Consider the following 25,434-nt stretch of genomic DNA (forward strand, 5'->3'; position numbering starts at 1 on the left):
TGCCGCGGAGCAGCTGGGCCCGTGAGCCATGGCCGCTGAGCCTGCGCATCCGGAGCCTGTGTTCCGCAATGGGAGAGGCCGCGACAGTGAGAGGCCCGCATACCACCAAAAAAAAAAAAAAAACACCTTAGATTGAAATAAGGGTCCTGAAGCAAGGAGCAGACATTCTAAGACAGACTAGAGAAGTGTAAGACAAAAATACAAAGGGATTGCCAAACTTTGGAAGAAGAGTCACACTAGAACCATTCCCTTGGCTACAAGTTATCATCAGTCCTTAAAAACTTGTTGATTGACATCAGAATCCACTGCATATTCTTTATTGCTTGTTGCATATAAGTATGTGTAGTAAACTGTACATAGCTCTCATTTTAGAAAGTAAATTAAGCCACATTCTACAAATCCGTTTTATCAGTCGTTCAATAAATATTCACAGAACACACACACACACACAAACACACACACACACACACACCCTGAATATAATGTGCCAGGTACCATTCTAAGCACTAGGGATAAAATTATAAAGAAAATCAAGTAACTGCCTTTAAGGCACTTAGACTTTAGTGGTACCATATGGCCCATCTCCCTATCTGTTATCTTTATAATGTTTCAAGTTTAAAACTCTGACGAATACTGGAGCCTATCTGAAAATAACAATAAAGATCATCTGATACACCCATAACAAGGCTTAATTCTGTCTACATGTTACACAGAGCTAAGAAAAAAAATTACATAAAACAGCACACAATCTCCAGAATGCCAAATGAATGCCCATTTACTGAGCCCATGGCAGACAAATCATCAACCGCACAAATCCCTCATCAATATCTCCAACCACCTATTCATTTGTAACAACGTGGTAAACAAAGGACTAAAATGATTCAAAGTGAGGGCACATGAATGAATGATACATTAGAATTAATATCCAAGGCAAATGGGTTCTAATATCCTGCCATTCAGGAGGCAGAAGAAGGAAAGCAAAACAGATTGAAAATTTAGGAAAACTTGTAAAGGGCAGAACTTCTCTCTTACAACCAAAGTCGGTGCCCAAATGAAACTAGAGAATAATGAGAATCTACCTCTTTCTGGTCAAAAACTACCTAGACTGCTACTGAGGCAGATGATAATGGTGGGGGGCGGGGGGGATGGTGACAGCAGTTAAGAGTCCCTTAAGACGCTTATAGCTAGTATCTAGAATATATAAAAAACTTACAACTCAATAACAAAGATGACAAATAACTCAATCCTTTCAATGGGCATAGGATATGAATAGATATTTCTCCAAAGGAGATACATGAATGGCCAAACAAGCACATGAAAAGACACTCAGTATCATGAGTTGTTAGAGAAATGCAAATCAAAACCACAATGAGATGCCACCACCTCACACCCATTAGAATGGCTTTAATCAACAAGACAGACAATAACAAATGTTTAGAGGATATACAGCATTTGGAACTCTCACACATTGCTGGTGGGAGTATAAAATGTTTGGAGGTTTCGCAAAATGTTAAACACAGAATTGCCATTATGACTCAGCAATTCCACTCCTAGGTATTCACCCAGGAGAAATGGAAAAACATATCCACACAAAGATTTGTACAAGAATGTTCACAGCAGTGTTATTCACAGTAAACAAAAGGTGGAAACAACCTAAATGACCATCAACTGATGAGTCGATAAACTAAATGCGGTATATCCATACCATAGAATACTATTTGGCAATTAAAAAAGAGCCAAGCATTAATACCTGTTACAACATAGATGAACTTCAAAAGCATTATTCCCAGTGAAAAAAGCCAGTCACTAAAGAAAACACATTGTATGATTCCATTTATATGAAATGTTCAGAATAGGCAAATCTACAGAAACAGAAAGTAGGTTAGTGGTTGATTCAGGCTGGGATGGGAATGGGAATGTAAACAGGCAAGAAATTTCTTTTGGGGGTGATAAAAATGTTTCTTCTACAACTGGATTGTGGTAATAATCACAACTCTGCAAATATATTTTAAAAATTAATTGTACACTTTAAAAGGGTATATAAATTATACCTCAGTAAAACTGAAACAGACTTTAAAAGACTTATTGCATTTATTGTGCACTTAAGTGCCTGACATAGTAACTACCTCACAACAACTTTATGAGGTAGACACTACTATTATTATCCCTATTTTACAATAAGAAAATTAAGGAACAACCATAAGTAATTTGCCAAAGTCACAGTGACTAATAAGTGACAAGAGCCAGGGTTTGAACCCAGGTAGTCTGGCTCCAGATTCAATGAACACAGAACTGTATTAGCTAACTTCTTACAAAGCCCACAAATAAACGTTCTTAGGTAATAATTATAATAATTAATTAATTATAATTAAAGAAATTACAATCATCCTACAACAATGCTTCTCAACCATTAATGTATATGAATCCGCTAAGGAACTCTGTAAAATTGCATATTTCCACCAAACCCTAAACTCAGATATTCTGATACTGTAGAAACGAGGGCCAAGAATCCAAACTTGCCACACACACTCCCAGTAAATCTGATGCAGATGGTCTGCGACCACCATCACAAAAAAAAAAAAGTACTGTCCACAGGACATGGAGTACACTTCAAATAAGATTAAGTTCTTTTCACCCCTTTTATTCATTTGCCTCATAGAATGTGGCAGTAAGGATCTATGTAGATTAATTTTATTCAAGAAGATTTTTACCCATCTTATTCTACTTAAGTATTTGTGGATATGGCTTAAAGCCATGTTTTAAAACATGCTTTAGTAACATGTTGCAATTTAATAGTGTTCCAGAATAAGCTTTTAAGACTAATGAACTGAGGCTGCACTTGCTTTGGAACCAAAAAGTGGTTAAATGATAGTTTTTCCATTAGATGTAATCAATAAGGAAAGTAAAATTAAGTTAGTAGTTATGAGACTTGAACGTGAGCCATCTGAACCTATCTATGTGACACTAGAGATCAATTTCAAAATGGTATTCAAGGATCAATTTCATAAAACTGACAAACTTCCGGAGGTTAACAAGGGTGAAGAAAACAAATTCACAGCATCAGCAAGGCAATAACTCAGGCTAAAATGAATACAAGTTAAACTGAAAACCTTCCATTCTTAGTAAGGATTCATGTGTCATCCTCTCAAATGGCTATATTTAGACTTCACCCCATTATAAAAAAGATCCACCATTTTTCATTAATTTCCAATAAACAGCAGGCCAACTCCAGGTGACTATGAACAGATATGAACCTTGTAGCTAGGGCTCAAAATTTGAATTCTCTTTTTAAAAATGGTAATCTGTAATTCATAAAAGAGGAAACACTGACACTGTGTCTGAACTTTTCTCAGAAATAGAGATGAATATGAGATCGATAGCAGAACTATGCAAAAACAGCTGGTTAAGATTAGAAGTGCAGTATCTGGCCAAAAAACAGAGAGAAGACAAACAGTCCCACACAAGTATCAGACCTCAACATTGTTAACAGTGTTAACCTTCAAGATTTAATGGTTCTCTAAATCTGATCCTAGAAAATGGAAAATAAATGTCCCTCCAACTAAGAAACAATCCTCTCCACTACTCTAAACCAATTACAATCACTGTAACAATAGTACCTATTATTTTAAGTATCTGCCCTTTTCTAGTACGTGACATATACTCACTCTCATATCAAGCTAGGTAACCAAAGAACTCTCTATTCCTCCTCCCTCACTCCTGTCAGCTAGCCGTGAAACAGATGACTCCCTACAGAGGATTTGATCTGTTGTTATACCTGCAGAAGTCTTGGCAGAATTGCCAGATTCCCCAAGAACAACAAAAAAAAAAAAAAGGAAAAAACAAACAAGAAATAAGATAACATAGACCAACCATCACAGAATCCCTTCATGAACAGAAGCACAGGGATAGAAAATCCTCAGAGAGGCTGAAAAAAATATATTAAAGCACTTAACTAAACAACCATAGGTTATTAAACTTGGAAAATGTACCAGGGACTATGATAAATGGACAAAGATGAATATAAAACTGCCATTGCTCTCTAAGATCTAATTTTGTTGAGCGGGTGGGGGGCACAGAGCAGAGGGAGTGAGAGGTGACTGAGATGCACATAACCATTTACAATACAATAAATGAATACAGGTGGTGTAGGGAAAAAACATAAGTCTTGAAGTGAGACATGCCCAGGTTCCCCTCCCAACTCTACAACTTATTGCCTAAGTGACCTTAGCCAAGTTGCATAGCCTCTTCTTGCCTCATTTACTTCACCTGTAAAAACGGGAAATATCATCTACCTTGTAAGGTTCTTGGAAGAATAAAATTAGATAAACTACGTAAATGCCATATACAGTCTCTAAGCTCACAGAATGTACTCAGTAACAGTTATTAATATAAGCATCAGACCAGAGGGATGTATAAAGCACTACAGGAATCCTCTTGAAGAAATAACAATCAGCTTGAGGAAGACAGGAAAGAATTCACGAGAGGAGACGAAATACGAACTGGGTAAAAAAAAATAATCACAAGTGCGCTAGACAGAAGGTGAGGGGCAGGGAGAGGAGTTGAGATGTTCACTAAATATCTAACACCCCTAATTCAGTTTGAGAGAAGGGAGGTAAAAGGCTCAGTAAATTAGCATTTCTATTACAGGATACACCACTTTGTATTTGTTTCAATGGATCTGACCAACACAAGAATATAAGTTCACCAAAGGCAACAACTGTTACTCATTTTTGTACCCCAGCACTTAGCAGAGCACCTAATGCAAATTAGATACTCAACCTAAAAACATATTCTGTGGAAAATACAAGCAGGTCTTTTGCTGTCTAAAGCCTAAAAGATATCTGACAGCAAAAAATTGCTGTAAGTCTGGAAATAAAACCATCTAACCAAATTAGGAATGATAACATCTCAGGTTAAGCCATGAAGAAACTTCTCTGGTTTATAAAAGTTCTTAGAGATAAAAATATATAATCAATGTATATGTATAACTGATGCACTTTGTTATAAAGCAGAAACTAACACACCATTGTAAAGCAATTATACCCCAATAAAGATGTTTAAATATATATATATATATATATAATCAGTACAAAAACATAGCTAAGTGTATAAGCATAATGAAATGCTTTTTATGGTTTCTATTTTGCTAATGCAGTTACAGTTAATGGGAATTGCCATGACAAAATGATTGTTTTTATGAAAAGAAACTTCTTTATTACTAACCAATCAAATTTCATTTTTATTACTGATGTAGGAAAGTTCAAAACCATGATTCATTTATAGAGCGTACAAAAATAAGAAGTGTTCAAGAATAGAGTACAGGATCATTTACAAAGCAATAAAAAATTAAAATGTGCATTTCTCTTACTGGCAAGGCAGAAACTTCTACACATAAATGTCTGTGGCTGGATTTGCTGAATATTATAACTTCTGTCTTTGAACAAAAAATGAGAAGCCTGAATTTAATATCTCATCTTCATGTGACATCTTCGGCCCATCTGAAAACTGCTTATCAAGAAATATCAAAAATGTTTGAAAAATGTTAAGAAGTTTGATGTTTTCTTTCAATTTTCACTCATATATGAAAGGCTTGAGCTAACATTAATAACTCAGAAGTCTTCACAGAAGGGGCTTCCCTGGTGGCGCAGTGGTTGAGAGTCTGCCTGCCGATGCAGGGGACACGGGTTCGTGCCCCGGTCGGGGAAGATCCCACATGCTGCGTAGCAGCTGGGCCCGTGAGCCATGGCCGCTGAACCTGCGCGTCCGGAGCCTGTGCTCTGCAACGGGAGAGGCCACAACAGTGAGAGGCCTGCGTACCGCAAAAAAAAAAAAAAAAAAAGTCTTCACAGAAGAAAGACTGACAAATTTTATGGGGCATACATCACCAAAATCTTTTAAGTTAAAAATGAAAAATCATGTAATTTCAGAGTACAGAATGTTAATGAAGCACACAAGAAAATCAAAACTCACATTATGCTTAATATGGACTATTATACAAGATCAAAAGCAAGCTTTCCAAGTGATCTTAACAGCATACCAAAGTTTTCTAAAAGGAAATAAACATTGTCTTTAAGAATTTGGTTTTCAACCTGTTCATATGATAAAAGAAAATAGGTCACACTGCTGTCAATAAACTGTATTTTGCCTCTAATCTAAAGTATAACCTATTTTGTCTTTGTTTTGCTTCTCCATCTGCCCCTTCAATATCAACTTTACATGTGCCAAGGTGATAAGCACTACGGTGAGTCTATTCATACAACTAATACAAATGAAAAAAGATTCTCTGAAATGTAATGGCCACTTCAATAACTTCTCAATAATTCCTCCGTGCCTCCCTCAATACTGGAGAATCCTCAGAATGTGGACTACAAATAACTAACAAAATATCTTTATTTTCAAGAGCAAAAGAATTGAATGCATTGTATTTTTTCAAATATCTGTTGCAATTATTAGATACTGGATATACAGATGTAAGAGCCTTGACTATCATTTTCTTCACTCTTAATAAATCTTGTGAGCAATAGCATCACTTCTATCTTACAAAGGACCTTTAACCCATAGTTTCCACTTTGGGCCTCTAAGACACTTCTGAGATGCTTTCAAAGTCCAAATTTCCCAATATTCATGTGGAAGAAAGATGGAATAATAAGCACTTTATTATTGATATAAAAACAAAATTTTTTAAACATGCCTATATTGATTATACTTACTTTCAAAATGCTTACGTATCGGTGCCATGGAACCTATAAAACTACTTTCCTAGATCATACCATAAATTAATGCAACTGCGAGAATGAAATTAATAATAAATTTAAATAATTAAGCACCTGCATGCCCACAATGAGATAAATGAAATATTCCAAGTCTTCTTTTTCATCCTTTACATAGTTTACAGAGCTTCTAAATAAAGAACAGAACAGATATTGTCCTGATTTCAAAAGATTAATAATCATAGTATGATGAAATTAACTAATATGCTTAAACTATATCAACACGTTAGTGAAGTAATAAGATCATTCAGAAACGATGGTATAGAAATTAATAAAAATAAAGACACTTTGGATATTCTGCTGACCAAAATGGTAAAGGGATAACAGTACAAAGGTAACATCCTCAGAGGCACCTAGGGAACAAAAGCAGTAACAAACTACCACATACTGAACATACCATGTACTACCCTAGGTGATTAGAATACATTATAAAATATACTACCCCCTTTTCACAAATAAGGAAACTGTGGCCTAGAAAGCTCTGCCCAAGATCATAAAACAGAAAGCAGAACTGAGCTTAGAATTCAGTTGTCTCACTCCAATGGCCTTGTTCCTAACCTTTATACTCTATTACCTAACAGAGTTTCAATTTCCTCATCCATAAAACAAGAAAAATGCCTAACATGATCAAATTGTTAATACTAGCAACTATGTATCAATATATCATCTAGCACAGTGGGTCAAAAATGGACGCTTAGGGGCTTCCCTGGTGGCGGCGCAGTGGTTGAGAGTCCGCCTGCCGATGCAGGGGGCACGAATTCGTGCCCCGGTCTAGGAGGATCCCACAAGCCGCAGAGCGGCTGGGCCCGTGGGCCATGGCCGCTGGGCCTGCGCGTCCGGAGCCTGTGCTCCGCAACTGGAGAGGCCACAGCAGTGAGAGGCCTGCGTACCGCAGAAAAGGAAAAAAAAAAAGGACGCTTACTCTTATCATCAACCAGATACTTAGCAGCTAAGTTTTTAAGGCTAAAACCTTTTGGCAATGCTAACAAACAAATCACCACTGAAAAAGTCTCAGAGTATTTATACCTATGACCTATACTGAAGATCCAATCATATAATGAAGATAAATATGGCGGGAACTTATCAAAGCTATAATCTTGAAACAAATATCTTAGAATAATTTATTACAGGAGTAATTTTAATAAAAGTAACTGTTTACAGATGTTTTATATTATTGAAATAAATTATGTATTCTATTTATAGGTAATTTTAAAAGCTTTACCAAACTTATATCTTCACACAGGAAGACAGAAGCAAAGTCCAGTAAAAGAGAAAAACTGATAGGTAAATGAGCTAATAATATTAATGAACACTTATTGAGTGCTTACTATGTCCCAGACACAATGCCAAGCATTTTCTATCCTTTGTCATCTATTCCTTAAATAATCTATAATTATCTTTACCACTTTGCAAGTAAGAAACCTGAGGCTTAAAAAGGCAAGTAATTTGCCCAAGGTCACACATTTAGCAAGTAGCTGAATAAGAACCCAGGTCTGACTCTCACTTCCAAGTCCACAGGAAGAAAGCAAGGTGAAGGAAGTGATCAACACTGTAGGAGATTCCTGCAGTTTAGCGCTCAGCACCTCTCTAAGCTTTTTGCGTGTATCTGGTGGCACTGTGGAGCCCTAAAAACTGGAGTCACTCCTGGTAAAGAGATGGGCAAGTGAGTCAGGCCTGTCCATCACAGTACTCTGTCCTTTCGGCTACAGTGACTACTCCAAATATGGTCATACAACCCAAATGGGAATACTCAATCCTTCCCCGGGATATGTGCCTACCCAACTATCTGAAAAAAATAATTTTTTTTAACCTGAAACTCAACTAATGTATTGGAAAATTTTGCCAGTTAAAAAAACAAGTTAAAATTTAAAATACATAGGCTATTACAAAAGATTTTGAAAACCACTCAATATCCAGGACTATTTTCATCCTCTTTTTAAAGTTCTTAATCTAGCATATCATTATCTAGAGATCCAAGCTATTAATTCAAAACCATAAGTTACCATTTATTTCCATGTCACTGAGTTAAAAGAAAAATTCAAAATTCTCCCCCACTTTAAGAAATTTATCCAAAGAAACTACTCAGATACACAAATATGTATTTGTAAGCACTGTTTACAAAGTCATATACACCTGTGATGGTTTTGAGGTACATGAAACTGGCTAGACTGAACTACATCTGCCAGAATACCCTTTCTAGTGTTTATTAGGGTGAGCTACAAGGGGTATCCTCCAGCAGGTGTTGGGAAGACAGAAGGGAGGCAACAGCCATTTTGTAGCAAACACCTCCCAGTTATTCAAATACTAATCTAGGCGTTGCTGTGAAGGGATTTTGCTGATATAATTAAAGTCCAGGATCAGCTGACCTTGTGTTAATCAAAAGGGAGATTATCCTGGGTGGGCCCAACTTACCAACAGAGGACCTAAGTCCTCCCTGAGCTCGGGTCCTGCAAGCAGCACCTGCGGCAGGTGCTCCCTCCTCTTCCTGGACCCCCTTAAGGGTTGTCTGCCTTCGGACTTAGCATTTGCTTGGCCAACCCCACAACAACAGCATAAGCCAGTTCCACGTGCGTGCGTGCATGAGGTAGGGGTGTGTGTGTGTGTGTGTGTGTACACACAGAGCTAGAAGTAGCGCTAGAGCTCCTACCACTTCTGCTTCTCAGGCCGAATTAATACAACACCCAAATACCCATCATAATAAGACTAGATAAGCTAATTATGATTTCTTCATTACCGTGAAATACTAACGCAACCATTTAACAATGATGATATATATGTCAGTCCATTCATAGACACGGAAGGAGATCTCGATATGCTACATGACTAAATAGATTACAAAAAAGTAATCATATTATATATTATTTATGTTCATTTTTTTTATTTGTAGGGAGAGTAAATGAGGTAGCTTTGTTCACCAAAGTTTTAATGATGAGGATGAGATTTTAAATTTATGATTTTAGGTGATTTTTACTTTGTATTCTTTTGGATTGTTTTCATTTTCTACAGTAGTAATGTATCATTTTTATTATGAGAAAAAAAGAAAAAAATAATAAACCTTTCTTATTACACAGGAAAAAAATGTCAGGTAGACTTACAGGCTAAAATGTGCTCAGAGTCTTAAAGGACAGAAGGAGTTATCCAAGCAAAGTGGACAGTTCAGGGAAAAGGCAACATTTGCCAAAAATGGACACTACTAATAGTTTATTTATTTACTAATAGTTTAGAAAGGCAAGAGTTCAAGGAAAGGGGTGATGAGAGATGAGGCTGGAGAGACAGACTTGGAATAACTCACGGAGGCTCTTGTATGCCTCACTCCAGTCTACTGACAGTGGGGAACCAATGAGGTGTTAAAACGAGAGGAGTTAAATCTGCATTTTAGGAAAATAAAAATAAAACAACACAAACAGACAAAAACCCACAGAGGCTTTGCAGTGTAGAGGCTGTACTAGAAAAAGAACAGACTGAAAGCAGGAAAACCTATTCAGACACTACTACAGTAATCCAAGCAAGAAATAACAAAGCTGTAAACTAAGGTAATAATATAGCAGTGGAGATGGAGAGAATAGCTCCTGAGTCATAATAAGGAGTAAGAACTGAGAGGGCTTGGTGAGGGATACACTAGTGGTAAAGAGACAGAAGGTTCATTTAAATGGGGGAGTTCAGAGAAGGCTTTCAAAAAGATGTCCTTATGAATGAGGTTCTCAAGGAAGGCACTTCATGAATAGCACAGATAGATGTTAAGATGTCGTTAAATGTTTCCAAAAGAAATACCAGTTTGTTGGCCCACTGAAAGAAAGAATAATAAGCAAAGTGTTAAACACATTAAAAAACAGAGCTCTCAACTACAAAAACAGATTCACATTTACTTATTAAGTTATAACGGGACTATGTAGATATATATCTCTAATCTCTTGAGGTTGATCTCTTCCAAGAAAACCGTTATTACTGCCAGAAGCAGACTGCTGTGATTAGTTGTTAGATTTGAGTCACACTTACAAGTCAAATACAAGGTTTCATATAAATTATTGGTATAGCCACCCTTTTTTCGCTGTTGCCAAAATATAATCTTTCAAATTTTTTAAATTAGAACCATTTAAATTCAAAAGTAAAATATTCTCACTCCACCAACATCCTAACCTTATTACCCTGACATTACTAGTTAAAATTAGTTGAATATCCTTCTACATTTTTATTTGCTTACATATACATGTTTATACAGGGTTCATTTATTTAACAACAGTGGGTTCATACTATATACATATACACACATACACTATTCTATAACTTGTTTTTACTTAAGATAATCAGAGTTTTCAAGCCAATACATTTAACAGATATACCTCTTCATTTTTAGTATCTGTAATAATGTGGGCATGCCGTAACTTAGGACATTTCTGGGTTTTTGCTATTACAAATAATACTACAATTATTACTGTTGTATATTTCTTTAAATACTGGTCCTTCTATTTCTATCAGATAAATCTCATTAAGAAGAATTTCTGGGTCAAGTAACAGCATTTAAATAAATATTGCTATGTTAAGTTCCCAAAAGGCAGTGATTTCTTACAGACTCACCAATACTTTGAGGGTCCAACTGAGTGGAAATTAGTGGAGAGCATCTTTTCATACCGTCACTGCTGATTTGCATTTCCCCTTTTGTGAACTGCCTGTTCCTGTCCTTTATCTTTGATTCTGTTGGACTGTCTTTTTCTTAATTTGTAGAAACTTATGTCTCTCACTGTACAAAGGTTTTTAAATTTATGTGCAATAAAATCCATAATTTTTTTCTTCCATGAACTCTGAATGCTGTGTCTTGCTTGGGCCTCCTACGCTATATCTCCTATATTTTTTCCTAATTATTTTATTACAATTTGGTTTTTGTTCTTATTTTACACTTAAATCTTTAATTCATCTGAAATTTATTCTAGCAATGTTATGACTTATGAGTTGTCCCAACACCATGTATTGAATTATCCATCTATAAACGCCTCCTCCTAGAGTGACCACTCCAAAAAGCTAAGATGACAGACTGATAAAATTCCTAGAAATTCTTAAATTTCACTAATGGAAGCAAAGTTCCAAACTTATTAAAAGCATACTAAAAGATATTCATCATTTTTTCTTTAAAAGAAATCACACAAAAAAAAAAAAAAAAAAGAAATCACACATTAGGGAATACAGTATACTAATATCAGCATACACTGAAATATTTTAACATAGCAGCAATCTAAATTAAATTAATGATCTAATTTGTTTTAAACATAAATGGTATAAATAGAAATATCGTTGTTTGAAAGCTCAAGATTATTCATTGATTCAGGTCACGAATATTTACTGAGCACCAACTGACAGGTCCTCAAGATACTACAGACAGGGACTTTCCTGGTGGTGCAGTGGTTAAGAATCCACCTGCCAATGCAGGGGACAGGGGTTCTAGCCCTGGTCCGGGAAGATGCCACGTGCTGCAGAGCAACGAAGCCCGTGCGCCACAACTACTGAGCCTGCGCTCTAGAGCCCACGAGCCACAACTACTGAGCCCACGTACCACAACTACTGAAGCTCACATGCCTAGAGGCCGTGCTCTGCAACAAGAGAAGCCACTGCAATGAGAAGGCTGCGCACCGCTACAAAGAGTAGGCCCTGCTCACCGCAACTAGAGAGAAGCCCTCACGCAGCAATGAAGACCCAAGGCAGCCAAAAATAAATAAATAAATTTTAAAAAGAAAAAAGGAAACTAGAGACAAAGTAAGTATTATCCCAGCTTTTATGAAGCTTGCAATCTAGTGGGAGCTTCCCTCTCTTTTAGAAAACAGTCTTTAAGTGAAAAAAGGAAAAAAAGAAGTGTATGTTCACACAAATGCAATGAAAAACATTTTGGCAAATTCTGTAACACATTCAGTACTTTCCATTTCAAAAATACTACCTTATTGTAAATGTACCTATTTATCCTCATGACTGAATATTTACCATACTCACCGTGAGAATACTGCTAGGCTGTTTAAGATTAACTCCATTTAAAGATTAACTATGACCCATCAACCTACACCTACAATAGTCTCCTCATTTTCTCAACAATATGTAATTTCTTTCACTACAGTAAATAAGAACCTCGATAACAGAAATACATTATAAATCTATTTACATCAGTCATGTTCAGTCCGTCAAGTCAAAGGTGTTTCAAAAAATTCATGTAGACTTAAAATGTGTCAACGAATCCTAGAGACGGAGCAAATGATAATACTGTGCTGCTCGGAGAGGAAACTTCGGTGGCCACTCAAATGACAATGGCGACTCACTAGTGACAATCACCTTAAACTTCAGGTCCCACACCGAGGTTGCCCCCATACTTAATCACTGAAGCCTTCGGAAGCCCTGCCCCTGTGGCCACGCCCCTACCTTAATTCCAACCCACGGCGTTCTCCACGCACCCCAACACGTCCAGACCCAGTGGGCAGCTGGACAAAGCAGTGCCCAGGAAAGATAGCTGGAACTCCCAGTCCTACCGGGTGACCTTGGCCAAATTTCTCCCCCTCCGTTTTCTCATCTATGAGATGCGGCTGGTAGTCAGTGCCCACCTCCATCCCCAGGCCTGGGTTCAGCGTCTAATGCTGCAAGGCTGGAGGAAACCTGCAGTCCTAAAGCCCACAGTGCTCCCCACGACTGCCCCACGCCGGTCCCCGCCTCCGTCCGGGTCCGCGGCCATGCACGCTACCTGCAATCTGCGAGACGAAGGCTTCTGCCACTAGAGACATGTCGGCTGGGCGGCCCTGCGCCCGCGGTTCCTACTCCCCGGGAACCTCAGCGAACTCCTGCGCACCCCGGCGATTCCTGGCACCTAACAGACCTGGCACCGGCTGAGGCTCGGACTAGCAAAGCCCACCCCCGCGGCGGCCGTGCCTGCTCGTGCGGCGAAGACCCTAAGGTTACCTCCAGGCCAGGCCAGGAACTTCCGGCGCAGCTGACAGCGGCGAGCAAGCACTTCCGCCGGCCCCGCCTCTGACTCCTCCCGGCGGTGCTGTTCCGGGCTCACGGCCGCTGGGGGCCGCCGGTGGGCGGGGGAGGGGAGGGAGAGGGGAGAAGGGTGTTTGATTCCCGACTCCAGCCTACCCGGAAGGCGGGGGTACCCCAGAGGTTTTCAGTTTCCTTTCTAAGCGAGGATTTTGTAAGCAAGTAACTTTTTTTTAAAGTCGTTTCAAACAACAAGCATTTGTTTGCTCTTATTTGTATAGGTTGGTGATTTTTTTAATTCTATTTTTTATATAAGTTTTAAAGGTTAAACTCTATTTACAGTTATTACGAAATATTGGCTATATTCCCCGTGTTGTATTGATACAGTACATCCCTGTAGCTAATCTTACACCCCGTAGTTTGTACCTCCCACTCCGCCACCCCTGTATTGCCTCTACCCCCCGCCACTGGTAACCATTAATTTGTTCTCTATATCCGTGAGTCTGTTTCCTTTTTGTTATATTCACAAATACAATATTTGTTGTATTTTTTAGATTCCACAAATAAGGGGTATCATCAAGGCAAGTAACAGTTTTAAGTGTCCACTGGATACTAGGCACTTAAAAAATATGTACAGTATTCTATTTCATGTCATCCTCTAGATGACCAATAAGATGATGTTATTGCCATTTTACAGATAAAGAAACAGGCTTAGGGATTTTAAACTGCCTGCGCAGGGAGTCCACTCAAGCCCAGATTCAAACCCACATTAATTTCCTCTGTTCAACTATACTGTTAGGTTGATTAGTCCATGGACAGACGTTAGTGTTTATTTCTTTATTCAAACATGCTTGCCAGAGAGAAGGCGGCTTGAGCAGCACCTAAGCTAAAAGTTTGCCCTTCATCTCTGTGCACCTGAAATGAAGCTCATCTTGGAGAATAAAATACTCTAGTCACACACTTCAGTTCATCCCTTTCAGGGGTAAAAGGGGCAGGAAGTGGAGACACCTAAATCCCATAGATGACTTTTTACCCCTTAACCTAATAACTTTTTAAATTATACATAAACAATTCAAGAAAACTCAGACTATAGTACAGATTTAGATGAATGAAATATTACAAGTGAAACAGACTTCAGAGATCATCTGGAGGGCCAAAGCCCCTCTTTAACTGATGATAAACAGGTTCAGAGTGATGAGGTGACTCATTTTAAATCACACAGTAATTGGAAATCCAAGCCATAGCAATTAGGCAAGAAAAGGAAATAATAGAAATTCAGTTTGGAAATGAAGAAGAAAAACTGTCACTATTTGCAGATGCTATGATATTAAATGTAGAAAACCCTAAAGACCACCAAAAACATTTTAAACTAATAAATGAATTCAGTGAAGTTTCAGGATACAAAATAAATACATAGAAATCTGTTGTTTCCATACATTAACAACAAAATGTCATAAAGAAAAATTAAGAAAACAATCCCATTTACAATTCCATCAAAAATAATAAAATAGGGACTTCCCTGGTGGCACAGTGGTTAAGAATCGGCCTGCCAATGTAAGAGACACAGGTTCGAGCCCTGGACCAGGAAGATCCCACCTGCTGCGGAGCAACTAAGCCCGCATGCCACAGCTACTGAAGCCCACTCATCTAGAGCCCATGCTCCGCAACAAGAGAAGCCACCGCAATGAAAAGCGCACGCACCACAACGAAGAGTAGCCCCCACTCGCCACAACTAGAGAAAGCCCGTGCGCAGCAACGAAGACCCAACGCAGCCAAAAATAAATAAATAAACTTATAAAAAATAATAATAATTGATTTTAAAAAATTGAAGAAGACACAAATAAATGGAAAATATTCTGTGCTATGGACTGGAAGAATTAATATTTTTAAAATGTCCATAATACCCAAAGCAATATACAGACTCAATGCAATCCCTATAAAAATTCCAATGGCATTTTTCACAGAAATAGAAGAAACAATTCTAAAATTTGTATGGAACCACAAAAAACTCCAAATAGCGAAAGTAATCTTGAGAAAGAAAAACAAAGCTGGAGGCATCATGCTTCCTGGTTTCAAACTATTTATATTACAAAGCAGTAATAATCTAAAGAGAATGGTATTAGCATAAAAACAGGCACAAGGATTAATAAAACAGAATAGAAAGCTCAGAAATAAACCAATGTATATGTCAGTTAATTTATGACAAAGGAGCCAAGGATATACAGTGGGGAAAGGACAATCTCTTCAATAAATGATACTGGGAAAATTGGACAGCTGCATGCAAAGGATAAAACTGGAACGCTACCTTACACCATACACCAAAATTAACTCAAAATGGATTAAAGACTTGAATATAAGACCTAAAACCATAAATCTCCTAGAAGAAAACATGGGCAGTAAGCAACTTGACATCGATCTTGGTGATGATTTTTTTGGATTTGATACCAAAAGCAAAGGCAACAAAAGTGAAAATAGGGCTCCCCTGGTGGCGCAGTGGTTGAGAGTCCGCCTGCTGATGCAGAGAATGTGGGTTCGTGCCCCGGTCGGGGAAGATCCCACATGCCGCGAAGCGGCTGGGCCCGTGAGCCATGGCCGCTGAGCCTGCGCGTCCGGAGCCTGTGCTCCGCAACGGGAGAGGCCACAACAGTGAGAGGCCTCCATACCACAAAAAAAAAAAAAAAAAGTGAAAATAAACAAGTGAGACTACATCAAACTAAGAAGCTCTGCACAGCAAAGGAAACAATCAACAAAATGAAAAGGCAACCTATTGAATGGGATAAAATATTTGCAAATCATATAGCTGTTAAGGGGTTAATATCTATAATACATAAAGAACTCATACAACTCAATATTTTTTAAAATATAATTTAAAAATGGGCAGAGGGAATTCCCTGGCAGTCCAGTGTTTAGGGCTCTGTGCTTTCACTGCTCAGGGCCCGGGCTCAATCCCTGGTCAGGGAACTAAGATCCCACAGGTTGTGCAGTGCAGCCAAAATAAAATAAAATAAAGTAAAATAGAAATGGTCAGACAACTTGAACAGGCTTTTTTCCAAAGAAGACATACAGATGGCCAACATGAAAAGATGTTCAACATCACAAATCATCAGGGCAATGCAATTCGAAATCACAATGAGATACACCTCACACCTGTTGGAACAGCTATCATCAAAAAGTCAAGAAATAACATTGTTGGTGAGGATATGGAGAAAAGGGAAACTTGTGCACTGTAGATAAGAATGTAAGTTGGTGTAGCCACTATGGAAAACAGTATAAAGTTTCATCAAAATAATTAAAAATCGAACTACCATACAAACCAGCAATTCCAATCCTGGATGTTCATTTGAAGAAAGGAAAATGCTAACTCGAAAAGATATATGCACCCCCATGTTCACAGCATTATTTACAATAGCCAAGATTTGGAAGCAACCTGTGTCCATCAACAGATGAATGGATAAAGAAAATGTGGTATTCGTTTATACATGCAATGGGGTATTATTCAGCCATACAAAATAATGAAATCTTGCCATTTGCAACAATATGGATGGACCTTGAGGGCATTATGCTAACTGAAATAAGTCAGAGAAAGACAACATATGATCTCATTTATAAGTGAAATCTCAAAAAAAGAAAGAAAGAAAAGAAAAGAAAAAAAGCTTATAGATACAGAGAACAGATTGGTGGTTGCCAGAGGCGGGGTGTAAGTATTGGGTGAAATGGCTGAAGGGAGTCAAAAGGTACAAACTTCCAGTTATAAAATACGTCAAGGGGATATAATGTACATCGTGGTGACCATAGTTAACAATAATGTATTGCATATTTAAAAATTGCTAAATCTTAAAAGTTCTCATCACAAGAAAAAACTTCTGTAACTATGTATAGTGACAGACTGTTAACTAGACTTATTGTGGTGATCATTTTGCAACTGTACATACAAACATGGAATCATTTAGCTGTACATCTGAAACTCATACAATGTTGTATGTCAATCATACCTCAATAAAAAAAGAATCACACAGTACATTTAAAAGTCAGATAGCTTACTAAGTTTCTGCAAAGAAACCTGATGTTCCAAAAATTATTGCCCATGACATTTAGAAAGCAATGTCTCCTTTCTTTACGCTTCCATAGGTCTCTAAAACTGTGTGACAGTTTATTGTTCACATTTCTGCCTCCTTAACTAGTGCAGTAGTTTCATAACAGATAACCACAAACTGAGTGGCTAAAAACAGTAGAAATTTATTCTCTCAAAAATGTGGAAGCTAGAAGTTTGAAATCAAGGTGTCAACAGAGCCATGCTTTCTCTCCAAGCTGCAGGGAAGAATTCTTAGGGAATTCCTCTTTGTAGCTTTCGGGGGTTGCCAGCAATCGGTCCTTGGCCTTCTTTGGCTTATAGACACATCACTCAAATCTCTGCCTCCGTCATCACACGGTGTTCTCCCTCTGTGTCTATGTGGGCACATTTCCCTCTTCTTATAAGGCACCAGTCATTGGCTTAGGGCCCACCCTAATTCAGTATGACCTCATCTTAAACTGGTTTCATCTGCAATGACCCTATTTCCAACTAAGGTCACATGCACAGGTACCAGCGTTTAGAAATGTGTACATATCTTATTGGGGGTGGGGGGTAGGGAACACAGTTCTACCCACTGTACTAGATAATAAATTTTTAAGGATAAGTCATCAATATTTGTATCACCTTCTACAGCTAGGAAACTTGTTAAACTAAATTTAAATTTACCAAAATCTCACGGAGACATAAACATAGTAGTGTTTAAGAAGCAGCATCGGGCTTCCCTGGTGGCGCAGTGGTTGAGAGTCCGCCTGCCGAGGCAGGGGAAACGGGTTCGTGCCCCGGTCCGGGAAGATCCCACGTGCCGCGGAGCGGCTGGGCCCGTGAGCCATGGCCGCTGAGCCTGCGCGTCCGGAGCCTGTGCTCCGCAACGGGAGAGGCCACGACAGTGAGAGGCCCGCGTACCGAAAAAAAAAAGAAAGCAGCATCTTCTCTGGCTGAGATTAAGAGTTGCCAAGAGGCAGAGATAATAGGTTTTTTCGTGTGCTGAAGGACTTAACACTGATAGTAAAGTGTATGCATGCTATGCCCAGTTTCCTTCTCATCCCTTGGATGACATTGACCAAGGGAAATGAACTGTTCCGGGTACTTTGGTGTCAACTGAAAGAAAAACTTTCAGTTCCTGTCTGTTCTCTCACAACAGGGAATTATATATAACTTTTAAAAGTGAAGAATAGCCATCATCTGTTCAAGTTCTATTACCAAGTTTAGTTTGTCACCTTTAAAAAGCTGAAGATAGAATGTTTTGACTGCTTTTTGACACAAGCACGTTTTTTTTTAAAGATTTCTCCATATCATAGACCCTGTGTGGGAACCTGAACCAAAGCCCTGAGAAAGTGCTGAGGATTTGGATTGGCAAAAACAAAACAAGTCCAAAGGGCAGAGGTGAGCCCCAAAATGGAAGAGAATGGCAAGAGCCAGGGACTGGGCACACATGTAAGAGAAACAGAACAAGATTAGAAGAAAAGGAGAATTCACCCTCGATATTTCAGTTGAGCATCTATGACCTGATGCGTGGTACATGGATGAGCTGGGCTGGCTGAAAGGTACTGCATTGGGACTGACACCAATCCTGTTCTAGCAAGCTTTTGAGAAAAAAACAAAGATCTGCTAGGGGAAACCGTCTACGCTCAACTCTTTCTTCATTGTAGCCAGGGAAACAGAATCATTGGCACCATATGGATTCACTTTTTCTCCCTGACTGATAGTTCTTTGCTTCCCACACAGGCTAATTTGTGCTGGAAAGAATCTATAAATGTGGGAGGTCTTTATTACTAAAAATTAAATCCAATAAAATGCAGATGTCCTGACGGTGCCCACAAACAAGCTGTCTTTGTAATAAATAGCCAACTGGAGAAAATATATTTATACATCTGTATTAGAACAACTGGCAGATTTAAAACTGAAGATCTGTTTAAGATCACCACAATTAGGGAACATACAAGAAAACAAGCCACTGGAATTTCTAAGAATGAGGTCATAAAACAAAAGTGCTAGGGAATTCATATGTTACTAAAAGGATAATCACACAATTATTTAAAATAAAATATTAATGCATGACGCTAACAGCCTTACTGTTTGCCCTAACAAAATCACTTTTCTTGCAAAACTGTTCTGTCAATGTCATTTTCAAGTCTTAATCTGGATTTTATATCACCATGTTAAATTAAAAGTATATAGTGATCATGATGAATATATGCTTTATTAAGCTTAAAGTACTAAGGCATTTTATCTTCATTTCATTTTTCTGTAGCAGAATGTTAATATTTTAAATGTAAATATTTTCTTTTTTCAAAAATGCCTGCAAGAGAAAATTTGAGGCTGAGATTTCTTCAAAATTATACTATTTACTTAACAATGATATAATAAATTCAGGTCTTTTTTGTCAAATTAGTTCCCCCCCAACTCCCATCAACAGAATTAACTATGATTAATTCAATCAATCCAAATAGAGTGTTAATATAGTTTAAAACACTAAGGTAACCATGTTATGCACCAGAGCTTTTCTGTTCATCTGTTAACAGTTTTTACTTCTTTAAAAACAATGGAACTGTAGGCAACTATAAGCAATCTAATATATTACAGAGATTTTTTTTTAAAGGGTACAGAAATGTGACAGCCGTTGGTTCTTATCTCTCTCAACCCCTCTTTCCCGCATTTTGTTTAATTCCTAAGAAATCATGGTCAATCCAGGACTATTAGGTTCTTACCTTTTTCTCACTTTCTGATCCCACCCTCCTGCATTTTATGTTAGCACACCCTCATATGAACTGCAAGTCTATTGGCCTACACTTTGGGAACTATCTACATTATCGATTCTAGTGGGCCTAGATTCTTCAAACATTAACTGGTTATCAAAAGAAGTGAAAATGCTTAATTTCCAAAATATTCTGCAGAATATGTATGTTACCTCATTTTCACAGCTTTCCATTATTATTGGGAGCTGAATCTCTTAACCGTATCTACTGAGGGTGCTCTTCACTGGTGGTGGATAAATGTCTTATCTACAGTTACAGGAACTGAATGAGTTAGGACTTCTCTGGTTGCAAGTTATAAAAACACAATTAAACCTAACATAAGAAAGTTTAAGTTTTTTGCCTCATAGTGGCAGAAAAGACACGAGAGTAATTCCCAGAACTGAATGAAGAGCTCTAGGAACCAGGACCTTAGTGCTTCAGCTCTCTGTCTCACCACCTCTCATCTCTGTTCAGCTTTTTTTTTTTTTTAAATTGAAGACACACCTTCTCCCAGATGGCAGGAAAGATAGCTGCCAGCAGCACCGACTTAACACCTTCCTAGTCGGGCAACCCCAACTTCCTTAAATCAATCCCAGGGAAGAATGATAATTGCTTGGATGTTCTCACCTCTGGATTAATATTTTGTCCAAGTGAATGGGTTCAGTGATCAACCAGGCCAGGGAGAAATGGGACGTGTTATAAGAAGTAAAAATGGAAGAAAAGATGCTAGGAGCCAAAACCATAGTACCACAGTCTACAGTAAGACTCAAGAGTGCTACACTGTGGCTGCCACTTGTTTTAAAACTAGAAAAGCCATTTAAGCTCTTTGGTATTTTTTTATTTCTACAAAGGGGATAATAAAATGCAATGACGTCTTAACTACAGTCTCTGAGGTGGGGGAAAGAGAGAGAAATGCTGATGATTGTGTTAACTAAAAGGAAGAGCTGAGGATACCTTCAACAAGTTATATTTATTATTTATATATATTTATTATGACATTATTATACTTACGGAAAAGTAATTACTTTTACATAAATGTAATAAGCTAACTCAGTCCTAAATCACTAGAGCAGTAAACTTACAGGTTTGCAAAACAAAACGAAAAACCCACACACAATTGTCTCATCCCTTGGTGTATATATTATCCTTCCAGAGCGGGCTAACAAGGATATACGCTTTCTGAAGCTATAAATAATATGTGTGAATATAACAACATGGAAACATGGAAAATATGAATGATGCAATGTTAAGTAATAAGAGCAGAATGTGAAATGTATTTTATTGTGAATACCACGATGTAAAAATATGCACAAAAAAACTGGGTGGGATTTCTCATATGTGGTAAAACTGTCGCAACATAGGGATGGGATTTTGATCTTTTTTCTTTTGGCTGTCTTCTAAACTTTCTGTCATATTTTCTACCACTTTTACAACTTAGGAAAAAAGTGTTTTTATCACACTGAGTAGAACTTTTTAGAAGGTGACTAAGAGGACAAGCACGCTAGCCTGTCTACATGCAGGCCTCACAGTACAGGTCTCCACGGCCTTAATTATACTCTTGAGAACCTGCCTTAACAAGTTGCATGTTCCATAGCAGAGATTCACTGCTACGGTAACGAGAAAAGAACACGTGCAGACAGAACAACATCCAAAATACATTACTGCTTGATTGCATGTCCTTAGTCAATGCTGCACACACCTGGACAAGATATATCTCAAAGCGTGACTCCTATCGTCAAATACTGATTGGTGCATTGAATAGGGAGAAACCAGCAAACTTTGTAGACTAGTTATAGAGACTCTTGCTTTTGATGATGGTTTGGCATTGACTTTAAACTTTGTCTGAGTTTTCATATTTTACCTTATAACCCTTAAACAAAGCTGAAGAGGAAAGTGGTTAAGGAACCTGAAGCAAGAGTGTCTACAACATGTGTGTCACCAACAACTGGTAAAGAATGGGCCTAAGACAGCAGAAATTTGAAAGGACCCTTGAACACTTGGAGACACTTGGAGGAAAAGGTTCTCATTATGGAAAAATAGGTCACCTCTGATATAAAGTTGGCATCTATAAGATTATGTCCATCAACATGGCCACCACTGTTTTCCTTTGCCCTTTTTTCAAATCAGAATCTGTATTAGAGCATGAGATTTATTCACTCATTCATTCATTCATCAGGTAATTATTGGCCCCCCTTTTGTAATGCTAGGCCCTTAACATGATCATGGAGATACTATGGTGAACAAAATTCAGTGTCTGCTCTGAATTACCATCTAATTGAGATGGACCCAGTTGAGAAGATGCACAAGCAAACAAGCCATTTCAACAGTGTAACAAGCGTTATGAGTGTCCAAACCCATTCAAAGTCACAGGCAATGTGACGTAAGAAATATTTTAAGTTGCTGTGTTGCCATAGCTACCACAACTCTTCAGGGTAAGTGAAATGCCCTTGCCAGGACACCAAATGCCTTTCTGAAATTAGATGTCTGAAAATTAACTCCTTAGGCTGGTACGTAGTGCACCTTCAGTAACCTGAAAACTCATCAAATATCTTAGCCTTCACAGGGGTAACGAGCAACCTTATTTTGGCACATGTGTGAACCTCACAGTCTCTCAGGGGCACAACGTGCTTCTGTTCATGGCAATTCATTATTTTTTTCCTTTCTAGATAAAATGAAAACATCTCACCATATACTCCTCAAAATTAAAAGCAACGATTTTAAGCTGTTGGTCAGCTCAAATTTCAGCATGAAACATTTGGTATCTTACCAGCTTCCCTTTTTTTAAAACAGTATCCCAGAAATAAAACACAGGAACTCAAAAGGAATAGAAGCAACTAATATTGGAAAGCAGCACTTCTCACCAATCACAGCAATGTTTCCCATTTTCTTCCTGGAAAGTTTTTAATAAGTGACTGAATATTCCTCTCTTTGCTGTTGAACCCGGTCATTCGCATGAGCCCACATGAACTTTACTGAGATCTTCTATTTAGTTTTGTCTGTATATTACTGTCAGTAAAGAACCTAATTCCAACTATAAAATCACAAAGAATAACTGCCTTTGCTTTGTTTAAAGTCGTATTTATAACACCAGCAGTGTTAGGCTACTACTCCAAAATCATGAGAAAAAGTACTGTATGAGGAGCACTCAAAGCACATTAGTTGCATCTCAACTGTAATCTAAAGCTGAAGTATTAAAAACTCAAATAGGAAGGCCTTTCACTAGCTAAGGAGGGATAAGAGAATTTTGTTTCTTTGCACAGGACTCCCTCATCCAGTTTTCTCCAGAGGATTTGTAGCTAAACTCCCCCATATCTGAGAAAGAGAACCTGCATATATAATGTATCTAGAAAGATGTAGTTTCACACATACATAAACACAAGTGTGAAAAACAACGAATCTCAGTATCTTAAGATGCGATGAAGACAGAATGAAAAAAGATGATACCTAAGAGAACTTTTTTTAATAATAATAAATTTACTTTGGTATCTAACAACTTAAAGGTCATATAAGTAGCCAATATATTCCTATGATAAGCTAAAAATATATCTTTCAACTTTTCTTTAATGTCCATCATGTTGAAGTGTATGTTAACAGCAAGATATAAGGCTTTTAGAAAAAGAATGGCACACTGGAAAACACTTTAAGCTTACCAGCACTGCCTGATCATTTTGTGGTAAGAAAGCATATTAAGGAAAGTGTAAGTTGGATTAAAACACACAATAACAAGCCTAAAATTAAAATTAGTATCATAGCCTTCCCAGTATTTTTAAAATTTCCATTCCTGAGTATTGAAGTATATCTTCCTAGTAGCTGTAGTTAAGTCCTTTTATCTAATTGTTTTTAACTATTGTCTTGAATAATTTTAGACTTACAGAAAAGTGACAAAAATTGTACAGAGTTCCCATATAAACTTTATTCAGCTCTATCTAATGTTAATATCTTAGAGAAAAATATAATTTTATATTTTATGTAAATACAAAATTGTATTTGTAAATGTAATGTATTTGTAAAATGTATGTGCGTTTGTAAATGTAAAATAAAACATGATAAAATTACTGAAACCAGGAAATTAACAGTGATATAATACCATTAGCGAATCTACAGACCTATACTAATTTCTCCAGTTTTCCTACTAACTTACTTTTTCTGGTCCAGGCTCTCACATGCATTTAGTTGTCATGTCTCTAGTCTCCTCCAATATGTGACAGTTTCTCCGGTTTTCTTTTTCTTTGTTTTCCATGACATTGACACTTTTGAAAAATACTGCTCAGTTATCTTGTACAATGTCTCTCAATTTGAATTTCTCTGATATTTCCATGATAAATTGAGGTTATGAGTTTTTGGCAAGAGTCCCCCAGAAGTGATGTTGTGTCTTTTTCAATACATCATATGAGGGGTAGACATCAATACATCTTATTACTGGTCATGTTCAATCCGATCATTGGTTAAGATACTGAGTTTTCTCCACTGCACAGTTACATTTTATTTTGTAATTGATAAGTACATTGTGGAAGATACTTTGAGACTATACAAAATCCTGTCTCTGATCATACTTCTGTCCACTAATTTTGATACCCATTGATGGTTCTTGCCTGCAACAATTACTACTTTGATGTTTGCCTAATGGTGATTTTCTACTTTTGTCTTTCCTCTCACATTTATAAATAGAATCCTACTTCGAGAAAGGGCTGTGCTTTCTCCTCTTTTTAAAATTTATTTATTTATTCATTTGATTTTTCATTTATATCAGTATGGATTCATGAATATTAATTTTATTCTATTGGTTATAAACCAAAGCTATCATAGTTTATTTTGTTGCTCAAATTTCCCCAGATTTGGCTATTGGTAGATCTTTCAAGTTGATTCCTGTGTCTTTTCAAAATGGCTCTATCATTTTTTGAGCATTTCC

At 37.6% G+C, this 25,434-nt stretch overlaps 1 protein-coding gene across 1 annotated transcript in view; it reads right to left on the minus strand.

Moving 5' to 3' along the window:
- MTX2 (metaxin 2) overlaps window positions 1-13,738 on the minus strand; it is a 63,647-nt gene extending 49,909 nt beyond the window's left edge. The window contains exon 1 of the mRNA XM_067741460.1: window positions 13,483-13,738. Coding sequence (XP_067597561.1) covers window positions 13,483-13,522 — 40 coding nt within the window. The 5' untranslated portion in view covers window positions 13,523-13,738. The remainder of the gene's footprint in view (window positions 1-13,482) is intronic.
- Between the last annotated feature and the right edge of the window lie 11,696 nt (window positions 13,739-25,434).

The sequence above is a fragment of the Pseudorca crassidens genome, chromosome 6 (genome assembly GCF_039906515.1).
Source record: "Pseudorca crassidens isolate mPseCra1 chromosome 6, mPseCra1.hap1, whole genome shotgun sequence".
Lineage (NCBI taxonomy): Eukaryota > Metazoa > Chordata > Mammalia > Artiodactyla > Delphinidae > Pseudorca > Pseudorca crassidens.